General features: G+C 42.3%; 1 protein-coding gene across 1 annotated transcript in view; it reads left to right on the top strand.

The window, feature by feature from the left end:
• The window catches only part of NEO1 (neogenin 1), a 125,333-nt gene that overhangs the window by 62,804 nt on the left and 36,418 nt on the right, over positions 1–26,111 (top strand). Inside the window, exons 8-11 of the mRNA XM_031555202.1 lie at positions 16,154–16,373; positions 21,771–21,925; positions 22,243–22,391; positions 23,423–23,561. Coding sequence (XP_031411062.1) covers positions 16,154–16,373; positions 21,771–21,925; positions 22,243–22,391; positions 23,423–23,561 — 663 coding nt within the window. The remainder of the gene's footprint in view (positions 1–16,153; positions 16,374–21,770; positions 21,926–22,242; positions 22,392–23,422; positions 23,562–26,111) is intronic.

The following is a 26,111-nucleotide window of genomic DNA, read 5'->3' on the forward strand; positions in this document are numbered from 1 at the left end:
TACTTCTGTATTGCAGAAGTTGGTGTCTGCCATTCTGTGCCATCTTTGGGAGTTAGACAGGTCTGAGGTGTTGAAGTGAGTGAGTTGAATGGTGCCACTATCCAGTTGTGTGCCACGTTCACAGTTGTTTATACTGGAACTTTCCATCTCTTTAAAATTCAGATTTTCTTGAAAAACAGTCCATAGCCAAGAAAGGATGTTCTGCATGTGAATTAATATTACTAGCATGGAGGAGAAGTTGAGGAGTCTGCATGGAGATGCAGAGCTGTGAGGCCATTGGGATTGCAAAGATGCATCAGGATAGCTTCACAGGATGGAGGGTGAGGAAGCAAGCATGATGCTTGTGCTGTGTGTGCTGACTGACATGAACACTTACAGCCTTGTTTTGGAGAGGATGGTGAGCCAGTCAGGAGTCAGAGCATGGAAGGGCAACATTTTCACACATCTGAAAAAGCTAATGTCAGTACTGGCCAAATAATCGAGAGAAAGTGATAGATGAAGCCTTCTTTACACAACTGGAGAAAGACTCGTGATTACAGCCCTGAGGGTTTATGGAGTTATCCTTCACCATGTGGAATGTGCTGGAGTGGCAGCTTGGTGATGTGGCAGGACATGCAGGGGGGTTCTGGGGCATGTTGGAAGATTTCTTGATGCAAATTGATCTGTGTCTGACTAGATGAGCAGCAGTGATGTGTTGGGCCTGCCCTTGTGGGATGGAAAAGGATAAGTGCAGTTACAGAGCTCAGAGCAGACTTGGTAGCAACCATCACGAGATGCTTGAATTTAGGCTTGTAGGAGAAGTGAGCAAAACAAGTAGCAGAATTACAGCCTTGGACTTCAGGGCAAGACATTCTGCCAGGAGATTTAGGTGGCCAGGAGACCAACAAGGGATGAAGAAGGAGCTCCAAATTGAGCAGAAACAAAAAAAAGGAGGTACTTAGAAAGTTGGAAGCTAATGCAGAAAACTGAGGGATGTTGCCTGCATGTGTGCAGGGATGGAACTAATACATCAGCTGGAAATAGAGCTATTTTGAGGAAACTTTGGGGACAAATCTCTCTGGATGTTGAGGGTAAATGAAGGAGATGCTGATGACTGGGAAAGTCCAGCATGGATTACCAAGGGCAGATTGCCCCTGACTGTTCTGACAACCCCCTAAGGTGAGATGGTTGACCACGCGGTCGAAAGAAGAGAAGTGGATATATCCTGTACACAATCTCCCATAGTATGTCTGCAGCTAAATGGAAGTCTGGCCTGGAGGGCTGGGCGGTGCCATGTGGTGGGCTGCCTGCCCCAGCAGGCTCTCAGCATCATAGGCAACGGTGTAAAGACATTTTGGGGTCTTAATACTGGGATGGAGAGGGTTTTTCATCGTCGGTGATGGGATGATGGGCAGAGAACAGCCTTAGGCAGTTTGCAGGTTGTGCACCCAGCTGGGAGGAGCAGAGAGAGGGACCTCTCAGGCTGCAAAAGTGGCTGCCAGGAGCCTTGAAGGTTGCGAAACTTCCATTCCTGGAGCTGTTGTAGACAGTACCTAAATGAGACCCTGAGCAACCTCATCCAGGGTGTCTCTGGTTCAAGCAGGGGTCATCTCTTATCAGCTCTCCTTGCTAGTAGTATTCTAATATTCAGAAAGTGTCAGTCTGAGAGGTGTGAACAGCCCCATTTATCTTTGTTTATAGTCTTAAGTCAAATTAGGACTGTTTAGTACTATGTATTATTCTACTAATCTCCTTATGAGAAATTTGAATGTGTGCTATTGGAGGCACAGTTTGATGCTGAAAACCAAATTTGATGAAAGTGTACCACCGCTTGGGTCACACTGTGTGATATTAATTCCTCCACTGAATTCCTTATGTGAATCTTAATTCTCAGAGAGTTTTGAAGACATCATTTATTGACTTAAAATTCGTATTCTCTTTGTGTAATTGAATTCTGTTCAGGACTACTGCTGCATGAATAATTTCATTTTGTGCTGATACTTTTCTGCCAGCTATTGGCCATGAGCTCTCTGAAGTCTCATAGCAATGCGGGGGAGGTTACAGCACTCCTGTTAGGGGTTGGGGCTTGCCTGACCTGCAGCATGGTGGAGAACATCAGAAACACAGCCTGCGTTTTCTGGAGTCGGCACATTTCAGCTGGGGCTGTGCCAGAAGTACATTTCTATGCTGCAGTGACGTTTTTGATGGAGGTTCCTTCAGGCTGACCCAGATTCAAGATCTCCCAGCCACCAGTTTCCGTGCTCACAAACTATTTCAGCTCCAGCAGCTCAATGAGTTCTAGCTGTGGCTGGATATTCACATTCTCAGTAGTCAAAACTCAGATGTAACTTCTCTGTGAAGGAGGATCTTTTATACAGATGGAGTGTGCTGACTCTTCAACCATGAAATATAAATAGCACAACTCAGAATGTTATTTGTTAAGGCTCTCTGAGTTTTCGAATCTGCAAGTAATGATTCAGGTACAGAAAAACAGGTGACATTGAAGCAGCCAAAGCAGCTTGCAGTCTCTGCAACAAATGTTCCCCAAAAGAGGAAGCAATACATCAAGGAGGTCTACTACTTAAAATAAAAAGCTGTCAGTGCATTGCTCAAGGCACTGTGTTTTGTTGCTGAAAGACAGGATTTCCCTGCACTTGCTAAGACAGAAGAACACAGAGAAGTAAGTCTGTTAGTGCTTCTCATGGCAAATGTTCTGAGCTTGGGAGAGAACGTTTCTGATTCATAGCATCATATTTAACACTACGGGAAGTAATTTTTATTATGGCTGACCGCTGCAGTGATTGAAAGCACAGCCACGTAGAATTGCATGCCAGGAGACACCACTGCTCTCTGTGCTAATGCTAAGGATGGAGAAAATAAGCCTGAATTTTGGGGCAGGCTTCTCAAAGTCTTTAAATTATCACAGAAAGTAGAGACTGAATATGTTTTAATTTCTAACCCTAACCTCTCTTGCTTCAACTCTTCAACTTGCTTTTGTGTCTTCCAGCTCATAGCTCTCCTTCAGAGGATGATTGCTGCTTCTTTTTTTTTTTTCTCTCTACAACACTGTGGGCTCATCTCAGCTTGTGATCTGTTATCACAGACATCATATCCCTTCTTGCTTAACTTGTCGAGTGATGAATCTTTGCTGTTTTCAGGCTGTTTCTCCACCTTGACAACATGCTTTGAAATTCTAAACATGCCCTTCAGTGTGCTTGCAGCCCTCCCGGCTTTGCATTCATATAAATATTACAAGTATTTCTGTAAGCTATCATCTGGGCTGGTTAAAGAAAAAACTAAAAGTATATGTATTGAATCATATGGAAGTCTGCATACCCTCCCATACATCCAAACTCAATATCACTTCTCGTTTTGACACTGAAGCATTGAGAACTGCTCTGAGGGTGATTTTTTCCAATTGGTTATGAATCCACTTTTGTAGCAGCCTCATCTGGAACGTATTTGCTTGTTTTTGGAAGTGTCCTGACAGGCAAAGTCAAAAGCCTTATGTAAATCAAGATATATGAAATACTCCACATTTTCCATGTCTGTGGGTTCCATTATTCTGTCGTAGGAGGTAAATGCCATTTCTTTTTGATAAATGTTGGCTTCTGCTGAAAGAAATACAAAAAGTTGGCACCAACAGGCTTGTTTGTGCTCTGACTCGAAAAAGTTGTATTTTGGGGTATTTTCCATATATAAGCAGTAACATAAATCCAAAGTCTGCCCTTTGCCTTGTTCGAGCCCCGAGGCAGCTCTTGTGTTCAGGACCTATTTGGGGTGATTTCACAGATATCAAATGCAACCTCTCAGGCTCTTTCTCTTCTCTTAAAAAGATAATTAAAAATTATTTTGTATGCAGCCAGATGCTGTGAATCAAGAGTGTTTGGTATTATCTTCAAGGCGATGCTGTAAATATTTTGTCAATCCTTGTAGTTATAGAGCTGTGGAGGAATTGTGGATGAAATGTCAGAACAAGATGGAAAAAAAGCCATCTGAATCAAAGGAAGGACTCCATCGGGTATTCCTCCTGAAACTTGTTCTACTTTTTCACTCATAAAAAAAGTGTCTTTGTGTTCTTTCTGTCTGGTACAATTTTATGTGTCTTAATGCAAGGAAAATCAAAAGGGGTCCCTGTGGTTCCGTGAGTGGCGTTCAGAAGTCTAGCAGAGAAGAAATGATTTGTGGATTGAAACAGCGGTAAGGCTGCAAGCCCTGGTAGCCAGGAATTCAGATTTTCTGCAAAGAAGAAAAAGTACTCAAAAATTGGATTGCAGATCTCAGGGGATGAGAGCAAAGTAATGAGCCCTGACAGCTGCTCTGTGCACCCAGTGCTGCTAGCTCAGAACTTGGGGGGGATTGGGAGACCGCTGGGGTCTGCATGGGGAGAGACTGCAAAAAGCAGGAGGAGAGAAACTCCACTGAGGTGGGGATCCCTAGGGACAGGGCTAGCAGGGGGTTTGCCTATCCCCTGGAGAGATCCTACATTTGCCTGTCCCGTATCAACACGTAGCTGGGTTTTCACTCAACAGACCTTAAGGCTGTTTAATGAGAGCCCCCCATTCAAGCAGAGTTTGTCACACTTTGTCAAAAACAGTTTTTCAGATATAGAAGACAGGACAGAATGTTATGGGGTTATGATATTTGAGCTAGATAGCTTTTCTGTGATATATGCCATTTAGCATAATTGGGCTGCTCAAGGGCAGTTATTGTGTTATAAAATCCAAGGCATTTCCTCATACAGCGCTGCATGTGAGCTCTGTTCTTCTGTATGCACACGTATCTACATATATAAAAACATGTGCAGGCATAAATCATCTTTTTTTTTTTAATGGAAAAAAACCCTAGAGTCCTGTAGATAAAAAGCCCAGCAGCAATGAATGCAGCAGATCTGACCCCACTCCTGCGTGCATAATGAAGTTCTTAAAAACGGTGACAGCACTCATGTTAAAAGTAGGGGAATGATTTCCAAACTTGCTGTCTCAGTCCCTGTCTGAAAATACCAAAATGGCTCCGTCTGAATGATAGCTGAACAGCTTGTAAGACTCATTTTGAAAATTGTGCTCGAGGAACGTAAACAGCATCTGAAAGCTCAAACTGACTTCAGACGGTGTTTTGTAAAACCAAAGCCAAAGCATGGGAATATTTTGCTACTGGCTGTGTACACTTTATTGCTATTTTTCTGTAAACAGAGCAGTATGTTCTCCTCTTTAATGCTGGAAGCCTTTTCTTCATGTTAATTTTGATTTTAATTTACATTGCTTAGCTAGTCTTCCTCCATGAAAATCACCATTATTGCTTCTCATGGCTGCATGTACGTTCAGTGTTGTGGAAAGAAGTTTTAACTCAGTTAGATTCCGTTCTTGCTTCCATCCCCGTTTAAGAAATGACCCTTTTCAAGGTCCCTGCTTAGGTGTGGTTCTTTTGGGAAGTCCAACTCATTGATGCACACCCCAGACTTCTCACATTTTAATTTAAAATAGAGACCGAAATAGTTCTCGCATGCAGTGGACTATTCATGTTTAAAGCTGGCATGTACTGCAAATGAATTGCTCTAATTTAGCTTAAATTAGTGATAGATTAATATTTGTCGGTGCGTGGTGAAAGCAGGAAGGCATTGCAGAGTTTATAGGATGCTTTGATTGTGCTTATTCATTTTCATTTCTTATTTTATGGCCGTATTTACAGTTGACTTGGCAAAGAAATTTGAAAGCTCATGAGGAAATGCAGATCAGATGGACTGCTCCATGACTGCTTACATTTGAGTGTGCTCAGCAAAAGTAGAGGAGTTGAACTCGGTGATCCCTGTGGGTCCATTCCAGCTCAGGATGCTCTGTAACTCTACGAAATACAGGTTGTGGTGATTGCAGTTGGGTGATGTATCAACTCTTGAGTTTTCTTATGAGTAAAATTAATGGTTAAAAGGTACTTGTGTTTAAAGAAATTATGTATCATATTGTAAAGAGGGGCAATTCATAGGAAATATTAGGAGCAGGCAGACAGAACTTGTAGTAGCAAAAAGCTTTAATGTATTTTGAGGAACACTCAACAGATATTGATAGGTGCTTCCTATCCTTTAGCTATCCTGTATTTATTATAACCCAGAATAAGTAGAGGGAAATAGAAAGGTGCTGTACGACGCCTGAACGTCGCTGGTCAGGCAGTATTGAGCTTGGACAACGGTGGAAGGATATGAGAGGGTTTGATCTCTTGTGTTAAATCATCTCTTCCAGGTTAGCTTGAACATATATAGCTTCTCAGTTCAATAGCTAGAGGTTTGGTTTTTTTGATGCCTGAATGTCTAATAGACACAAATATACTTCCTATAATATCACTTACCACATCCACCAATTTCCTTTCCAGTTTATCCCCCTTCATTGCATACAACTGTTGTTTTTATCAGCTTGTCTTCTGCTTTACCAGCTAACATACTGCCAGCAATCCATATTGCCTGAAACCAGAACCATGTGCCACTCTGAATTGATGTTCACAAAGGAGAGTGCATTCGATGTGCCCATCTCCAGGTGGGGAGTGGTGGTGGCTGTTTCCCTGCTACTGGATGGGCTGTAGGTATTGGGTGAAAACAGAAGTTATTGTGGTGAAAAACATCAGCTGGAGATGGAGGATGCTTTCTCTGTGTTGCAAGGGATGGTTGTTTTTAGGATTTTTTGATGATTCCTTTTAAGGTGGAGAGGATAATAGGAAGATTGAGCTCTAGCTTGATATCTGTTACGACCTCTGAGGGCAGTTCCATTATTATTCACAAACAGGGCTGTGAAGATTGACAGAAGTAGCCTTAATTTGTAAGGGATCCTAGGCTTCACGTTGTACAGGAAAATATCAGATTGTGTCAGTCTCTCACCAGAGGGAGGGAACAAATGTATGGATATGGTCTTAATTGGTTGCTAATATTTCAGAGTTGCTAAATTATACAGTAATATTAGAAACAGCTGAATGTCATTGGAGAAAAAGAAGAAAGGATAGGCTTTCGGTTTGGTTGCATGTGTAATAGGATTCGTACAGTTGAATAGCTGAGCCTAGGAGAAGACTTGCTTCTGATTTCTCATATTTTCCCAGCTGTGTTGACAATATATCCCAAAGAGGCTTATGTTTTTCGTATCGTGCGGGAATTAAATAAATCTAACAATTAAAGATGGCTTTCATTTTTTAATAATATGCATTGAAATTTGCCTAATTTCTGTATTGAAACTAACTACTAATTGTCAGTGTTGTCACTGCATTAGAAATATCCTGATAGAGCATTTCATTGCAGTGATGGCTTCCCTTCCTTTCCCTTCTCTTTGCCCACCAAAAAAGGAGCCTGATAACTGCAGGGACACAGTCTTCAAAAGACAAATGGATTCTGCGTGGCTTTCCTGTTGACGCGTTATTACAGAAGGTGCTAAAGGAAAATTAATGAGAAAGAGGCAAGTCATACCTGGGTTCACTTTTCTTAGTCCTAAGTCACAGCTAATAGGTGCTCTTGTATTTCAGTGGCAGATGCTTCACCTTTGGATTCAAGTCAGTATGCTGAATTCTCAAACATCCTGATACCTCATCTAGTTGCTGTAAAAACAGCGTATCTGATGTAACCTGTGATAAGCAAGCTGTAGGTACATGCAGTTGTTAACGGAACAAACAAGTAGTTAAATATGTGGGTCTTTGAGGAAGAAACTAACAGAAACAATTAAAGGTTTGACATGGGAGTTCAGTCTCAGCTGTTGAAACTTCAGCTTGCCAGAGTTGTTGCTGCAGAGCTTCTTGGAGAATCAGCAGGCCCAGAACTGAGGGAAATGGCATTTCACATCCAAGCTTCAGAGAATGTCATGTAGGCTGGCCTTCAGGTAAACCTGTGTGCATCGTTGCCACCTCTGGATCAACATGTGTCAGTGGGAGGCAAGTACCCAGTTGTATCGTAGGTGGGGAGATGGGCATTATATCCAGAGTTAACTTGGAGCAACATTGTGGTCATTTGAATAAAATACTTTGGTAATGCTTGATTTTAAAACAAAGTTACCCCAAAGAAGTAGGGCAGGAGCAGGAATTCCACCTGGAGGATTAGTGACTGCGGCTTCAGGATGGATGGCTGTCTTTTAATTTGGGCGCTAGCGAGAAATGAAAGAAAGTGAGTGATGAACCTTTTATTGGAAAAAGCATCCTCACATAGGCAGGCAGTATAGAGGGACTGTGATTTGCATATTTTGGTACTGCTCTGCTATCAAAGCAGTGATTTTGTCCTAAACCTGCTTTGTCGGAACAGTTACATTTGAGTATTTGTCGTGTTCACCGCATCAACAGCAACTGTGGCCCTGAGTAGGCAAACAGTAAGAGAAAACTGGAAAACACAGTCAAAAAAAAAAGATGAGCATGGCAGTGAAGGCGTGGTGGATGTTTCTCTCATTGCAATAGAAGGAGCAACTGGCAGAGCCCCAGCTAGACTTCTGGCCAAGGGAGCAGCCTTGCCTCACTCCTGAGACAGGCAGAAGGCTCCACGTGGTGTGTGAATGAACGCTTTCCAAAATATATACGGTGGTTTTATTTGCTGCTATTCCAGAAGGAGCTTCACTCAAATGTAGCACGTTTCCTGTTGGAGTAAAATAATTGCTATCCTGTTAGGAGATGTTAAGAAATTGTGGCTTGTTGGTGCAGACTCCGCTGTTCTAAAGAGCCTTTAATTCTGCAGAGGAGCTCAGCTGATGAGTATTTGCATGAACCTGAGCAGGGTTGTTGGGTGCGTTCAGGTGCGTTTGTACTGCCTTGGGTCCTACATGTGTGTTGTGTTTAGGATTTTTGACTCCTGGGTCTGTCATTTTGCAATATGTAGTTATGGTTTGAATTGCTTTCCAGTAATAAAATCTGTGTAAAGGTAGTTTTAAATTCCTTGGGGATAGATTGAGATCTGGTTGGCCTCTTTCCCTCTTTTTTTCACCATGTGAGTCTCGTGATCCAAATGAAGGCTTTTTGTCTTTACCTCCTCCCCTGGCCCACTGCTGTCTGATGGGTTCTGCCTTCCTCTGCTGTGTTCAGTGCGTCACCGGGCCGTCCCACCTCGCTAATGGCTGCTTTGTGAGACAGGAAAACATCAGGTTGTTTCCTCTGCACCACAGCGCTTCATCATGAGATGAAAAAGGGAGGAGTGCACTCCATCGTCATGGATTTTATGACTTCCTTTGAAAAATGAGCTCATTGTCAGAAAATGCGTTTGTCGGTTTGTTTATGCACCCACAATTTATTGAGTGTCCATTTTACATTAGGAGATAGGACCAAATGAACACAAAAATTATAGTTGCTTTCTATTAGGAATTTACTTGTATGTCTTCTTGGTGAGCTTTTTGCGAGCAGGATGTATTGAATGAAGAGTAAATAACAGTCCTCATTCCCAGTGGCAATGTAAATTAATCTAAGGCAACTACAACAAACTAAATAAAAAAAATCTGTCTGCTTTAGGTAGAAAATGCCAGAATAGAGAAACAAGTAGGTATTTCCATTGCGTTTTGTAAAGAAAACAAGTGCTTGTATCTGGGGGAGAGTGGGAGGTGACATTTCCTTGTTCATTTCTTTCTTTTGATGGCTGCTGGACACAAAGCAGACTGAGAGGGCTGTGCTGGATCCTCGATGCAGCCCTCTATTCTCTTTAGGATGATGTGGGGAGGTGAGGGCCCTCCTTGCTGTGCTCTCTGTGCCATGGGCCCTGGTCTGGCTCGTCCCCAGGGGGCTGCTTGCAGGAAGAAGTAGGCAGCTGATTCAGGATCATAAAGCAGCAGAACACGTTGCAGTGCTCCTGGCAATGCTACAGAACTTGAGCGTTGTTGAATGAGACCAATGCATAAGTGCACAGAAGAGATGCTCAGGGTGGAGAGCTGTTGGCAATTTGGACCTTTCCTTGGCCAGATGGAGTGGTGAAACGAGGGTAATGCTGCCATCTGAATGTGTTATGAAGAAAAATATTACTGGGGAAAAAAAAACAAAACAAAGATTCAACTTTTTTCCCATCTTTTGTTTCAAATGTCTTACACATCCAACGGTGAGCATTAGTGAGGGGTTTTCAGTTAATCACAGCAAGTAATGTATAAAACCCAGCAACATAAAACATAAAAGCTCCATGGATTTTATTTTTGGGGCCTGTTGTCCCTGATACACCACTGGTACATAGTCCTGCAGACATGTGGCAGCCCTTATAGGGTCAGTTTTGCTATGCATTTCCAAATGAGTTGTGCAGTCTCAAAGTCGGTGGGCTTTCTGTCCAGCTGGCCACAGTTGGGCTTTCTTGTAACTGTTGCCCAAATTGTTCTAATACGTTTTCTTCTTTTTTGGCAAATTTCCCTGTATAGTAAAATCACACAGAAGGTTACTTCACGACCCGCAGTTTTGCATACAACTGTTGGCATAACCTTGAGTTTGCTATGAACAGTTAAGTTCTGCTGTCTTTCCGTGGTTGTGCCATGCAGACACAAGTCTTTGTCTCACAGCAGTTAAATGGAGCTGCTGGTGACTGTCATTGTGACACCCTGGAGGTTCAGAATGTGTTCACTGTATACAGCAGAAATTATTTTAATTCACCCTCAGTTCCATTTCTGATTCTTTTCAGTTTCCATGAAAGCACCTCTTAGTAAAAGAATAGGAGCTTGATGTGTTTCTTTTAATTAGTTTTTCCAAGGAAAGGAAGTAATTAAGTCATTGTAGCTGATCCATTGAGACGAAGTACCAACTTCAACCGTTTGTCCTGTAAGAACTTATTTGTGCCAGTTACTACATGTTTTCTTTGTTTATGGTAAGCAGGGGACTGTTAGGAATAACGAGATGATGTCCATTCTGTCCTACACATGGAAGGAAACTGATTGGAGAGGAGCAGAGCTTTGGTGCAGGTGAAAACCCAGGGATGGCAGAAGGCAAAGTTTTAAGGGACAGCAGCAGTTTTATTATTTCATACTGCGTTGCAGTGTACTACTGTTGTATTTCTTGAACACCATGAAGGCAAATGATTTAAAAATAATTTTAAAAATCTGTTTTTTCAATGTGACTTTTTGAAGTATCTCAGCCTCTTAATCCTGATCAAAGGTAAATCCTTCTGCTGCCAGGCACTAGCTGTGATATCATATACTGAGCTCCAACCGAGGGAAACGCAGCACTAGATTAAGCCAATAAAAACCTGTGGAAGTGTGGATTGCCTTTCTGGAATCAGTTGAATAGCAATGTAAGAACAAAATATAGTTTACTTAGTTAACAGTTTAATTGGAGTACAGCAAATCAATGTTTGAACATACTGCTACTTCTGAGTATCTCCTCCTTACAGTTAGACTTTCCAGGGCATTTAGAGATCTGAGTGTCTGAGGTCATGTTTTTCTTGCAGATTTTCTGGCAAAATAGTAATTTGCTATTTTTAATTGCAGCATCAAGTCTCTGTTACTGAAGCCAAGGCCTTATTTACACTCAAAAGCTATAAAGCTACTCTGAAGTCCTTATAAAGAGGGCTTTCTTTCCTTCTGCAGTGCTGTTACATTCACTGCTCTTCGGTGCCCTGAATTTGCTGCTGACCGGGGCTATTTTGCTCTCCCCTTGCCTCGTGCTTTGTGTCCTCTGAGGGTGAGGCTACAGAAAGGTTCCAGGAAGGCTTCCTTCTGCACTGGGAGGATGATTAGGAAATTCCCAGCTGTCCTTGCTCCTCTCCAGGAGGAATATGCCTGCTGCTCTCGTTTGGCAGCCATGGAAGCTGTGGCATTGTAAGCACTCCACTATGGCCAAGAGTAGCCTAATGTGGCCACACACCCGATCTTCAAGTGTTTGTGCACCTTGATTTCATAAATATTTGTACAGTCCTCATTTGTAGGTTGTAGGATTGCCATCTTGTTATGCACAAGGTGGCTGAGGATGGGGCCATTCAGGTGGCAGCAGCAAAGCTGAGCACAGATACCACTGCTGGCTCTTTGTGCAGTGTGTCCGGTGTTATAATTGGGATGTTATTGCCCAGAGCTCCAGGAAGCCACCAATGTGCCAATAATGTGCCACTGGGGGGAACGAGGAGGAAAAGGGAAATCTAAACCGGAGGGGCTGGACAACATGGAAAATATTCCTGATAATTATCTAACAAATAAAGCATTTCAATTGCTGCCTTTCAGGTGTGGTATGTTCGACAGTTGTTTTTAAAAGATCGCATCAGTATCCTGAAGTGGGTATGACTGAACAGCACTGCAGGCACGTGCTGGAGCTCTTTGTTCTCTCACTGCTGTGCTTTACACTGAACGAGGAAGAGCTGCTGCCACAGAGGTGTGTGGGGCTGATGCACAAATGCACCAAGCTACCTGATGGTGTCCCTTAGGACCCAGGGCGCTGCAGGCAGCAAAGGACCACAGTGGCCAGTTAGGAAAATCCGCATTTCTCCTAGTCAGAAAATCCAAAAAGTGCTCATTTCTCTGCTGCCTCTTCTTGTGTTTCAGTATTTGCTTGCATTATATTTGTTTAGGAGTTTGGACATTGTTTTGTTACCCAGGTTACTGTGCAAACCTTAGAAAATACATTACAAAGTGGAAAATTGACTGAAATATTTTGCTTTAACTTCTTTTTAGCTTTTAATTTCGTTAGATGCAGACAGATGAATCAACTAGCTTCCCTTACCTACTGATTGAAGTTGCATTGGGGCACTTTCAGTGTCTCCTTATAGAACATGCAGTTCTTCAAGCTCAGGCCTCCATCACGGCCCAGCTGCTCTGCAGCCAGGGCTTAAGGACAGCATTTTGTGTCAGCCGTTTTGCTGAAGGATTTTGCCCAAATGCTGCTGAAGACAATGTGCTGCTTCTCTGTGGGATGCTGAATCGAGCAAAGGTTTGGTCCTGAGCCCTTAGAGAAACACGAGCACAGAAGAATTGAATTAACAGCAGTGGCTGAAGAGATGAATCTGTTGTATGTGTACATCTGGCATGCAGCATTTTTCATTCGTTTTCCCTGTTTTTAGTGTGTCACTTGCTGAATATGCATATTTTATATTTAAAAAAGAGATTAATGTGTAACTGTGGAAGCATAGCCCTGGAAAGAGTCTTCTAGTATGGGGCTGCTTTTTAAAATTGGTGGAATATTAGAAAAAAAAGACTTGTTTGCATGTGACTTGTTACACCGTGCTTAAAAGCTTGAAGTAATAAAGCTGCTCCCTTATTGGCATTAAAGCTAATTTCAGTGTAATTACTCATTAACACAGCTCTGCACTGCTGAGCAGTCTGCTCACATGGCTGTGTACAAATCAGTTTGCAATGGCACTCAGGGCGCTTTGAGGAAGAATGGGGAGAGAAGGAAAGGAAGGAACCCATTCCTCCGAGTGCATCCCACAGCTGTCAGCAGTGTTGCACTGCTCCCAAGTTCTGTTCATTGTGGCTTTCCATGGGTGAATTGAATTGTCTCCTCACAGCTTAGCTCACTTGTAGGATTTACACATCCTTTGTACTTTCCTTTGGTTCACGGTTTGTTTTTCAGATGCCACCAGTCTTTTGTTGTGCGTGACTGATCTACCCTAATGCTGTCAGAAGAAGTGTTCCTAGGCTTGAATCTTGCATGAGGAGAAAACCGAGGTTCTCTGAACCTGGAAGTGCTGGCAGCTCTGCCAGGCTCTTTGGTTTGATGCCCGCAGGGCCTCCAGGCACGCGGGTCCCTTATGGATCTTCTCAGTAAGGAGGCAGGCCAGAGTGGGAGTATGAGAGGTGTGTTTTAGAACTTTGATCATAGATCATAGAATGGCCTGGATCGAAAAGGACCACCATGATAGTCTAATTTCAACCCCCCTGCTATGTGCAGTCATCAACCACCAAACCAGGCTGCCCAGAGCCACATCCAGCCAGGCCTTGAATGCATCCAGAGATGGAGCATCCATCCAACCACCTTCAGCCTTTTGTCTCAATGTAATTATTTTAAAAATATTTGTGTTGTGTTTTAACCAACTACAGTGATGGTAGAGACATCACCATTACCTACAGAGAGAGGTAGGATGCATCCTTTGGGTCAGGAGCACATGATTTGAAGCAGATCACCTGTTAGGACCAAGATGTGTGGGGGAAACCAAGGTGCTAACGTAAGGTAATGAAAGGTATGTGGTTTCACACATTCTAAGTGTGAAGAGGTATTCCAGCTCCACGAGCAAAGCTGCTGTTCTGAAGAGTGGCCCATCTAATGCAGCTCTTTAGAGTTTTATAAGGTCATACAGTAGAAATTAATTTCTGCCAGTCTTCGGAGAGTTAAAGCAACAACTGAAACAGTGGCTATAAAAACTTACTTTCTATAGCAAGTGCCTCTTGTGATGGATATTTCTGAAATATCTTTACTTTCTGTATTTTAAAAGGGAGGTGTTTCACATGCTAAATAGTCTTACTAACTGTGGGAAGCGTAAATCAGAGTTCGGGGAATGGCTGAGAGGATGCTGCATTTGTCTGATGCAGCTGTACAACACTGATACGTATTTATAGCAGCTTCTTTCAAACTATTTCATGGTTTTAAATAATACTACCAATGCAAGTAGCTAATAAATGTGCATTCCTGTAGGAAATCTTACAACGGGGACAGAAAATAGTTTAGATTTAGCAATGAACATGAAGTAATGGTGTCATCCATTGGTTGGAAGTAGGGCGTTGGAGAATGGTAAGTTGTGGTCCGTGCTGTTCTGGTGTTGGAGGGTGCTTAACGAGATATCCTTGTGCACTTACCTACCTGTGAGGTGTGCTTTCAATTCAAGACACGTATGTTCCTGACTCTGGGAGCCTTGCAGAGTCCTCGAAAGATGCAGGTACTGAAGTGAAAAGTTCTGAGTTCAGTATCAAGGCAAGAAGAAAGGCATAACATTGTGCTCATCTGATAAAAGCAGCTGTTTTATTCTTCCACCGTTGTCAGTGGTGGCTGACAATAGAAATGCAAAAATGAGCTCTGCGAATTCAAGACCTCAGATGGTGTGTTTCCTGCAGTTCATTTCTGTGTCTCCTTGCTGCTTATGACATGTGTCCGTGCATTGTGGTGGCTCTTCAGGTGGAGGTGCTGCAGCTCTCCCCAAAAGCCGTGCTCATTCTGAACTCCTTTCTTGAGAAGATCGGAGCCATTTTGGTTTCCATCGTTAGCAAGTGAATAAATGCATTTGGCAGCAGAGACTGTGGTGTGGAAAATGTCAGTGAGTGGCTTAAGCTTGGTAAATAATTAAGAATCCAGGAAAATTCAAGGTATCGTGAACTTTAGGTTTCTGTTACCATTTGTGTTTCCTGTAATACCCTGTGGTAATTGGGGTCCAGCTGCTCAGAATATTACTGTTAGATTTACCGGATGGATTGCTTTAATAGGATTTGGAGAACAGCTATTTGTACGTTACAACTTTTGCTCTTAACTTGTCAACCTTTTAATGCAATAATCCTGGAGATTTAGGCTAGCCTTAAAGCAGTAACGTAGGAAAACGTGCATGACTTAGCACAAAAAAGATCATAAAACCTCCACGTAACATGAACCGAGTTGTTTGTGCCCGCTAGCATCTTTCTAAAAGGCCGTGCTAAATGTGAGAGCTGTGATGGAAAGGCAGCCGTGATCCTGGGGGAGGTTTGGGAACACGGCTCTGTGTCCACTGCTGTGCAGAGGTGGGACCCAAGCAGTGAGAAGCAGTTATGCGAGCTGACTCTAACCTTTAATTGCACAGCCTGAAGTTGGTACCCCTCTAAGGGGTTTGGTGTGTTCCATCTGCCTTTTTTGTTGCTAATGATTGAGAACGGTACAAATTAATTCTGTGTGTTAATGAAAAAAAGGAGAAAATGGGGTGTGGATGTGTTCTTGAATAAATGACACTGGTTGGTTTTTTATTCGAAAATGCTTGGTATTATATCTGGTTTACAAAGGCATGAAAATATTGTGTGAAAATATTGCGTGAGGCCATATTTTACCCTCAGCCTTCACCTTCCCTCTCCCTTGCCACTTCCATTACAATGGAGATTTGGTGTGCCTGCTCGACAGTGACCTGTCCTTTAATACTTCCCATTAGTTTCCAGTAGTTACCTTTGCCTGCATGTCAGCCTTCAGTTTAATGGCCTTTTTTGTGTGTGTTCATTTTGTTTTGTTTCCCATCGTGGTTTTGTTTATTTCTTTTGTTTTTTCCCTGTTTTCTTTTTTTTTTTTAAACCGTGGTGATGTTTGCCCTTCATATTCCCCAATGTTTGCACATGACAAGATGTTGCCATCCCAACATTACCTCCCACTTCACTGACCAGTGCCACTAATGACCATCTAGCACCAGCTACAACGGGACCACTGCCTACAGCCCCTCGGGACGTCGTGGCCACCCTCGTCTCCACTCGCTTCATCAGGCTGACGTGGCGGACACCGGTGTCAGACCCGCAGGGAGACAACCTCACCTATTCAATCTTCTACACCAAGGAAGGTATCAACAGGTAAAGACATGATCTTACAAGTCACGCATGTGCCTATTTTCAGTTGGCCGCCAGGAGTTGCTACCTGTATGCAGCAGACTGTTAAGCTAAGAGCAAGTGTAGACTGTAGCACCTCTTTAGCATCACTGACACTGCCAGCTTCTGCTTTAAAACCTTCAAATATAGTCTGATTGTGGAGTCAAGTGGCTGTCAGTTAGGTGATTCCCATCTAGGAATCCCTGTAAAAGGTTTAGGCCAGTCTACCCTTTCTCTTACTGATGGGATCAGACCTTGATGGGCTCAGAATAGCTTCAAATTGTGATAAGACTGAAGAAGTTGGAGCTAACAATCATTTTAAGTGGTGCTTAATTAATTTCAAATTAGCTTGATTATCAGATTTATTAGTCAAAAGAAAATTATCTGCTTACTGACTACAGGGTGAGGCTCAAAGATAGCGAAGTCATGTGGAAAGAATACAAAATGTGCTCCCACTTGGAGAATTTTTTTTCTCAAATATTTTTTTAATTCCGTGGATAGTCGTCTTGTCGAGGCTCAGGACTGAGGCAATTAGTAACATTTTCAGTGCCTCACAAATGTTGATTTTCTGCTGCTTGCTGATTTTGGTAATATTCATTCCTACTGGGGACAGGAAAAGTGGCAGTGGCCAACCTGCCTGCCTTTCTTCCTTCACATTTCTGGTTTTGACTGCTCTCCCCACTGGGCTGTTAAGAAGTAATGTGCTGGAATCAGCTTCCTGCCTCTCCCTGCACTGCTTTTGGAGAAGACAAAGTGCATGGCTTGCTACTACATGCAGGACTACAGAAATCTAGAAAATATCCCAGTCAGAAGCAGTGTGCAGAATAAAGGTTTTCCATTGTTTGTGCTGAGTAAACCAGGAAATGACAGGACAGGCTGCAGGAACTGCAGTTGCCAGCAGTAGGAAAACAGCCCTCTGGGGTTCAGGTAGTGTGCCCCACAGAAAGTTTGCACAGCAAAGTGCTTAAGCTGGTGCTTATATGTAAGCAGGTGGTTTCACTGACTGCAGTGAAAGCTTTGTTTGCACAAGTGCCTTTCTGGGTCAGGGTTCAGAGCAGGCTCAGGAAGCCATTCATTGGCACGTATTCATCATTTTCTAGCTGCTTCATATAAGTTTTGTGCTGTGCTAATATCACACATTTCACATATTAGTGCAAAAGTGCTGTGAAATTATGACATGAAACTTGTGTTTAGACAATGAGAGTGATAAAATTAAAAATAATAATGCTTGAGAATGAGAAGCTTGTAGTGCTTGGCCTCCTTCTGTGCTACACCTGGCGTGGGTGCTGTTTGCCTCGTCTCCATCAGATTAGATGTGACCTGACGGTGCTGACAGCTTGCTGGTGTCAGTTCATTAGGGCATGAATTTGGGAGCTATTAAGCTGAATTAAGCAAATAATTGAACGTGATACATTGCGTATGAGAAGAGCTCAGCTAAACTTGAGCTGAGTGCTTCCTTCTAGCTGGGAGATTAGAAATAACTCTTCATTGAATTTTTGGGCATGTTTAAAGTTATGGCTCAGAGTAATTCAAATGTTAAATGCATTTGAAGTGGTATTAACCTCTCTTGAAGTGCAGAGAATGGACCAGAGCTGTGCTGAGGTTTTTGGCTTGCTGGTTCTGTCAGCTTCCATACTTTGGCACCTGGGATAGAAGAGTGAGGAATATCCTATAGCTGAGATGATGATGTCCACTCCCAGCCCTGAACTGGGTTCTGTGCAATCAGTAAATTGCCTATACTTTGCACTCAGCATTCTAGAAATCCCTATTTTTACGTATTTTCCAATATTAGCTTCTTAGCAATGTTTTGTGTGCATGTGTGGGGGCATGCTGTTTGATGTACAGCTAGATTTACATTTTTATATATTGTTTTAAGGATAGGCACAAAACTAACAGAAACCAACTCATAGAGATTATAATTTTAAAAGAATGTGGAATTTTTAGTTGGAATTTAAAGGCAGAGGTAAGTATTGTAACTGTTGAAAAATGCAGACACGTGATTTAATCTTTCACAAATGCTCTGTTTTCTTCTTACCTGGTAAGTTTTGCTGGGTTGTTTGGGCCCTGTGTAAGTATTGCTTTGTTACTGACTCAAAAAATAGGTGAGAATGTCCCACATAAGTAGGCACTGCAAAACCAGAAAGTTTTCATGTCAAATCTGGATGTATGACCTTCTGTTCTTTCTCAGCATCATAAAATACTGCTTAAATGTTTGCAGGGTGGCCCTTGAATTATACATGATCATACATCTCTGCTGTAGTTTTAAGTGGATATATCCTATTTTCTAAAAGTCGTGTGTTTGTGCCTACTTGTACCATTTTCATTACCAGATCCCTTTAGTCACCTAAGCATTCTCTCTTCCTCGCTTGAGTTTGAGCAGTGATCAAACTCTGGGTCATTGGATTGATTTCCCTTTTACATTGGGCTTTTAAAACATTTAAGAAGTACACAGGATTTAGTTAGATATTCTGCCATCTCTAATTCATCTCTGAGGGGCTGTAGATTCAGCTTGGCATGGTGAGGCACAGCAGCCCCGGGTACCTGTTGGCTCTGGGAGAGACCAGGCCTCGGCCTCTGCTGAGTTGCATCCCTCTTGTTTTTTGCCCACCCAGTGAAGTGAGAGATGCATGACAGCTCAAGAAGGTGTTCCTTAACTTTGCATTTTGGACTTCCTTGGAGTGCTGCAGAATATTCTCACGCAGAACATGGGTTTCCCCACATAATCCTTAGGGTCCTCCTGTGCCGCATGTCAGCTTTCCTTCATCAGTGCCTTCAGGAGCCATCCTGCCCTCGGCCCACACTACTGAGATATTTCCCATTTTCAACTCAGCATCTGCTTGCAAAGCAAATTTGGCCTTCAAGTTGAGTGCTGCAGAGGAGTATCAGCACTAGAAAAGGAGGAACTGAAGTAGAAATGCCAGTTCTTCTAGATTTTGGTGCTTGCTGTTATTGCTTTTGAAGTGATTCTGGCTGGTCCGGGCAGTTTGTGGTGTCTGTTGAGGAGTGAGAAGGTAGAAGATGGTAACTCTGGTTTGGCTTAGCGAGCTACAGGTAATGGAGCTTGCTTGTGTGCAGTCGTGCTGCTCACCTCTGTCTTTCCCCAGTGGTTTTAGTTCTGTAAGCATAACTTCAGGCTTTACATTTCCAGATGATCCCTTGTTTCTGGATGTGAGCTGTAGCTTTTTTCCCCTAAGTGCGTGACAGCTACTGTAAACCTTAATTCTAGTTTACAAAGCTCTTTAATTGGGGATTAAACTGGCATGAGTTAGAACAGTCATAAGGTTCTGTCTGGTAATATAGATATTCCTATAGACCATCTGTTTTGTTACCTGTTCTGCCAACCAAAATGCATCAGAGCTCATAAAAGGTGCTCAAGGCTTTCCTTTCCTCAAGGAAAGGGCATAAAGGAGAGATTCATGAAGCACTTAATTAGATTAATCTCACCATATTTTTAACTGTTGTGAGGGAAGGCATGGTCCCTACTTATTACTGAAAATTGCAATACTTTGGCATGTCTATTTATTTTTTGATAAATGTTGTGTTTCCATTAAAAATAATTTGGGTGGGGTTTTTTTTTTTTATTTTTTTTATTTTAAATAATAACCTTGGATTGCTGACATTTTTCTGATAAAATCAGTGAGTGCATTTACACTTGAGGCAGAAAATGCAATGTATTTTGCATGTCAATGGGAGATGAATGCTGTTCCACAGCTGTGAATCAGTTAGCACTTATTCTGGGTTTTCAAATACCTTCATTATATCTAAGGCACGTCTTAAAGGAAACTAACCATTTGAAAATGCATTTTCAAGCAAACATTTTCCTCCAGCTATAACTGGAAAAGTTAGCGAGGGAAAATATTTATCTTTTTTCCCTGCCTCCCTTTCATTTTGTAGTGGGAATTATATTTCTTTAGCTTCTCTACCAACTTCTTTTGTGCAAAAAAACCCCTATAATGTTAAAAGAAATCTTTTACAGACCGGTTTAATTCTAATGTAGGGATGCTGCTCAATCGAAGATGACAATTAAATAAATCTGAAATAAATTAAGCTGTTTATGCAATGCCATTTTAGCTCAACTTTCATGAAGGAGAATATTCTAGAAAATGTGTTTCAGCAGCTTTTTAGTTACAGTTAGAATATTGTTTCCCTCTGTGTAGAAGCAGTATAATAGTGCAGAAATGAGCAGTGTTTTCCAAGTGTTTTAAACCCAGTTGTGTTAAATCAACCTTAGTAGTTGATTTTAAAAGAAATAAATTGAAAATGGGGAATTGTGCTGTAATCTAAACCATAATGGCTGGAAGGTAGGAAAGGGGAAACTGTGGAATAATTTTGCCCAGACTCCTGCATTAAAAATGATTTAATAGCAGTTAATCGTTGGGACGAGAATCGTCTGCCCTCTGCTGTAGAGCTAACCAAAGTCTGTCAGACAAAAGGGGAATGTTTGTATTCAAACCATTCACGTTTTTCTTTTATTTCCCTATGGTGAAGTTCTCAGTTTTTTTTTTTTTTCCCCCTAATACAGCTGTGATTTCCATTTTGCAGGAGTAGATAGCTTCGTTCCAAGCCAGAACAATCCATACACAGCCCTACCCAGCAGTAGCTGTGGGAAAGTTCCCGTGACAGCAGCAAGGTGGTGGAAATAAAGGTTGTAGTTAGTTGATAATTAATCTCTTAGTCTTCACCTCAGGCCTGGGCTTGCTACGCAGCGATGGGGTTTCCTGAAGTTGCTCTGAGTGATCCCCACTCGTGCTGGGGCCATGGGCAGGAGTTGCCCTGTGTTGATTCCACGACTTGGGTGGTAACAGCAGCAGTGCCCCAGCTGTGTGTGGGGCTGGATGTGAGTCGGGGCCTCGGGATGTTTTTAAAGAATCTAAATATTAGGGAGGAACTAAGTAAAGTTTGGAGGGAAAAGAAAATCGTAAAACAGCCTCTTGAAAAAATACACAAAAAGCAACCCCACAATGTTAACAGAAATGCCTTAAATCTCACCAGAGTCTCTGTACAACTCTTAAATATTTTCTTGTGGCTTCAGAACAGTAGGATAGACTGTCACGATGAGTAATGGCACGCCGTTAGGAGAATAACAATGAAACTGCTTCGAATTTGGTGATGCTGAGCATAAATTACTCTTTTACTTCAGTGAGTATTTTCTCTAAAGACAAGTCACAAAACTGGAAGCTGTTTGTCACCAGCAATTTTGGCATATTACCAGTTTTGTGTAGTCAGTGTGGTGTAAATAATGTCATTAATGCATCAGATGCATTCAGACGGGATACGTGTCAGCTTTGTTCCCAGTAGCACCCGATTCCTTTCTATATCTGCTCAAAAACCCTCTCACTAACCAATGGCCGCTTCCGTGCCCCATCTTTTTGTTTCCCAAAGGGAACGTGTTGAAAACACCAGTCGTCCTGGAGAAACACAAGTGATGATCCAAAACCTGATGCCAGAAACGGTTTATGTCTTCAGAGTTGTGGCTCAGAACAAGCACGGCCATGGAGAGAGCTCAGCACCACTGAAGGTGGCCACGCAGCCCGAGGGTAAGCTGCAAATATTCTAAACCCTCTCTGCTTTGGGATCGACTTTTTTCCATTCACAGCCTTTCCCAGAATAAGGTGATACTCTTAAAAGTTGCACTTGTAGACCTGATTTTAAAAATAACGTTGTGGGCTGCCTTGTTGTTATGCTTTATGCTCACTCTTAACTCGTAAGTCATGCCTTGTTAACTTCTCTAAATTTTGTTATAGAAGAACGCTTTCAGTTGTCATTACTTGTAAAAGTTGATGCTGAAATATTTAGCTGCTGAAATGCAATGGCTGGGCTTGCTGATGAGCAGAGTTTCCTGCTTCCATTGCAGTTCAGCTGCCTGGTCCAGCACCCAATATCCGAGCATACGCTGGCTCCCCCACCTCTGTCACCGTCACATGGGAAACGCCGCTGTCTGGCAATGGGGAAATCCAGAACTACAAGCTCTACTACATGGAGAAGGGGCAGGACAGCGAGCAGGTATGGAGTTGGGGCTCTTCTGTGTGATACACAGTGCCAGCATTCTTTCCTTTATTGTGCTTTTACCTTACGTTTCAAAAAACACCTTGCCAAGTGTTTAATTTTCTGACAAGCTGAAGCCTTTAGCCCAGAATGCAGAAACATTTAAAATTAAACATCCAGTCTGTTAAAAAACTGCTTTGTCATTCAGCATGAATGTTTTTTGCAGTATTTGCGTGAAAATTAAAGCAGCTTTTAGGTGATGGCTTACTTACTTACTCAGCATCAAGTGGCATTTGGGGATGTCCATCATATTGCGAGGAATAAACTCTGAAGAATCAAATAATACCTGCAGCATCATTTTTATAGGCAGGCTGCTTTTGTTTTAGTAAAGTAAGATAACTGCTGATTTTAGTCTGTTCCTGAATCTAAACTATTCTCACTTCTTGAGTTCATTGATCCAGTGATTGGTGTTTTGATACTGGTGAGTGTCTAATTAATTACACTTTTTTTAGGATTCTGCTGGGAGAATCCAGCATGCTTGGTACGAGTGCAAGGAGCTACCTAAGAAATAATCACAGCTTTGGGAGAGCTAAACCCAGTCATTTAATTTCCCACATGATAGCTTGTAAATGTGTTTCCAGCTTCAAATAAAACCCCCCTTAGTTTGTTAGCATTTAAAATAACTTTTTCAGTCAGATTTTAAGTAAAAATGTGTATTGTTCAGATAAAACTCTCTCCTTTTCTTCTCCCTGTTAAAAATACAGCAGTCATTTCTACTAGTAGGCAAATTCACCACATCCCTTGTCATCTGTAGAACCTGTGCCCATGTTGTGATTTAAATCAAATATGTAGAACTTCCTCTTGCAAGCACCCTGCTGGCATCTGTGCAAGCCCTGGCTGCACGTGGCTGTGGGTTACATCTGCTGTTCTGCAGAGCGCTGTCCTCTCTGCTTCTGACTTTGAGTACTATTGTTTTGAGCCTGAGACATTTATGACAATTGCAGACCTAATTCTGACCTTGACTCGTATGCATGTTTGCTTCTGGACAGGATGTTGATGTAGCAGGACTCTCCTACACCATTACTGGATTAAAGAAGTACACTGAGTATAGTTTCCGAGTGGTGGCTTACAATAAACACGGCCCTGGCGTCTCTACCCAAGATGTTGTTGTGCGAACGCTGTCAGATGGTAAGCTGCTTTATTCCAAGCCTTTCTGCAGGAATTACGTGGTAATTTCATTTAAGAGGATTTTTAACCAGAAAAACTTCTTAGGTTTTTGTTCAGTGCTGCCCTGTTTTCTTAATAATGTGATTGCTGCATATGGCCACGCATGCTAAAAGCTCCCCCTGAGGCTGTCCAAATGGGGCGAAGGAAAATTAATATACCTGCAAATGCATCTGGTCTTCTAATTGCAAAACAATGCTGTCCTTAATTTCAGCATCAGAAGTTTATTTCATGGGTTATTGGGCCTACAAAGTCTTAAGAGTGGACAGAAACACAATTATTTTGAACCCTACAACTCCAAATTGTCTTTTAGCTTCTACAATATTTGTTACGTATGAGCAGATACGTGCCTTTGGAGTGTTTTTATTTTAATTGTTGTCATCTGGAAAAATGTTGCACGTCTTTGTTTGGACTCCAGCATAAATATTAAATCTTTTGTATGTAGTCCTGAAAGCAGGAAGTGGTAACAGCATTTTCTGTATGCCAAATAAGGAGGCAGTGTGAACAAATACAGATATGTGAACAGTTGTAGAATGATCAGGCTTAATTAGCTTTTATTTTTTTTTAGACAGAAGTTTAATTATTCTGAGAACAATCAGACCAAAACTAAGCCTAGCCTGGAATCCTCTCTCCAGAACTGATCAAAAGCAGAATAGGGTATTAATGTCCCAAATTGTGAGTGTGGTTTGTTTCTGTGGGACTCCTTGGCTCTGCAGTGGTTTCTGTGTAGTTACTCAATGTAGAATGAGGAAAGAACCACTAAGATAATCTAGTCAAGCTGTCAGCCCATCCCCAGCGTGCCCACTGAACCACGTCTCTTAGTGCCACATCTCCACAGTCCTTGAAGATGTCCAGGGACGGTGACTCCAGCACTTCCCTGGCAGGCTGTGCCAATGCCTTACCACTCTTGAAGAAGAAATTTGTCTTCCCTCCCATAAAGCCTCTCAGCATCCTTGTTAAGCCAGTGTCAACTCTTACCATCCGCAGCATGAAGTGGAGGGTGCCACAACTCAACTTTCTGTGAAAGATCCCTCCCTTTCAGCCTGTGCTGGACCTGCTCTGTTAGCATCACTCATTGCCTAGAGCTGTGTGAAGTAGTGAATAATCAGTCTCCATCAGCCTTCTCTGTCCCACTCTTCCTTTCATACACCTTTGCTGCATTCTCCCTCATTAATTTCTTCTCCACATTTAAGTCCTAGAAATGGTCAACCCTGTCTTTTGTGGAAGCTGCTGCATGCTTCAGTGCTCTTTTCTGAACTTCTTTTTAAGTTTCTTTTCTCCTGTGTGCTTCTACAGATGGAGGTGGAGGTACCAGAACTGTATTGAAGATGTAAGTGTGTAATTACTAGCATTTGACTGCTATTTTTGACCTGTTCTGAGCACTGAGGTGACATTTTTGGGGTAGGGATCTTGCTCCTTAGTGGAACTGCTATGCTTAGGGCCATCACTTTGTGGAGTTGGGATCATTTTTCCCACATGTGTAACTGTAAGTTTCATGTCACTTCAATATCCAGGAACAAGCCTGAGGTCTTTCTGCAGTTCCTTACCAGCAGATCCTGTCTGTAGTAATACTTCTCATGTTGCTGTTCATCCCACTTTCATCACTTACAGATGGGTTTAGGGATGTGGTGTTTGCATGTACTGTGGTGGAGCTCCGCTGGCCATCTCCCACCATGCCCATTCCTGCCTTCTCTTTCCTCCCTTTTAGCCACTTCAGACAAGGGCTTCCCTCCTATCCCACTGTCACCTCACTGAAGAGCTCTCTACCAGCTTTGCGATGCAGGACTACTCTTAAAAAAGTGACAGATGCCATATTTGTCCATGCATTCTTGAATTGCACACTTTATTATAGTTCGAGTTGATTTGCCTCACACAGATTTCTGGCTTATTACCCGAAGTCTCCAGCATTCTCTCTGCAGAACCTCCTTTACATGCTGGCATCACGATTACCATCTCCCAGCATCCAAGTTACAGCTTGTTGTAACTTATGTGATCATTTTATTCTTATGCTTCCACACTGAACCTGTTGAAATGTAGTTTCTACAGCTTCCTAAAGGATGTCATCTTGCTTCTAGCAGCTGTATAGCCCTGCTGCTTATCTGTGGTGTTCTCTCCTTTCACTCTCTCAAATCTTTCTAGATGAACAGTGTACATTCTCATCTTTTCTTACCATGCTCTCTGTACGTATCTCCTGTAAATGTTCCATTCTTAGCAACCTTTACCTTCTTTTTTAGCAACCTTCCTCATTTTTATGTAGGTTCCTGCTCCTAACATAAACGTGTTATGATGGTTTGTTGCAGAACGACCAGCTCTTTGGGTACAACAATTGAACTGGGGTTTATGTGCTGCTTGTAAGGTGTGCTTCTCTTCTCATGGTGTTCCTGGTCTGTAGGAAACAGCCTTTATCACAACTAGAAATACCACCTCTATGTCACACAGTAATAGAGTTTAGGCTTACTTTGACAGAAGATGAACTGTGCACCTGTGAGATGCATGTATTTGTGGGTATTTATG

This window comes from Meleagris gallopavo, chromosome 12, assembly GCF_000146605.3.
Source record: "Meleagris gallopavo isolate NT-WF06-2002-E0010 breed Aviagen turkey brand Nicholas breeding stock chromosome 12, Turkey_5.1, whole genome shotgun sequence".
Classification (NCBI taxonomy): Eukaryota; Metazoa; Chordata; class Aves; order Galliformes; family Phasianidae; genus Meleagris; species Meleagris gallopavo.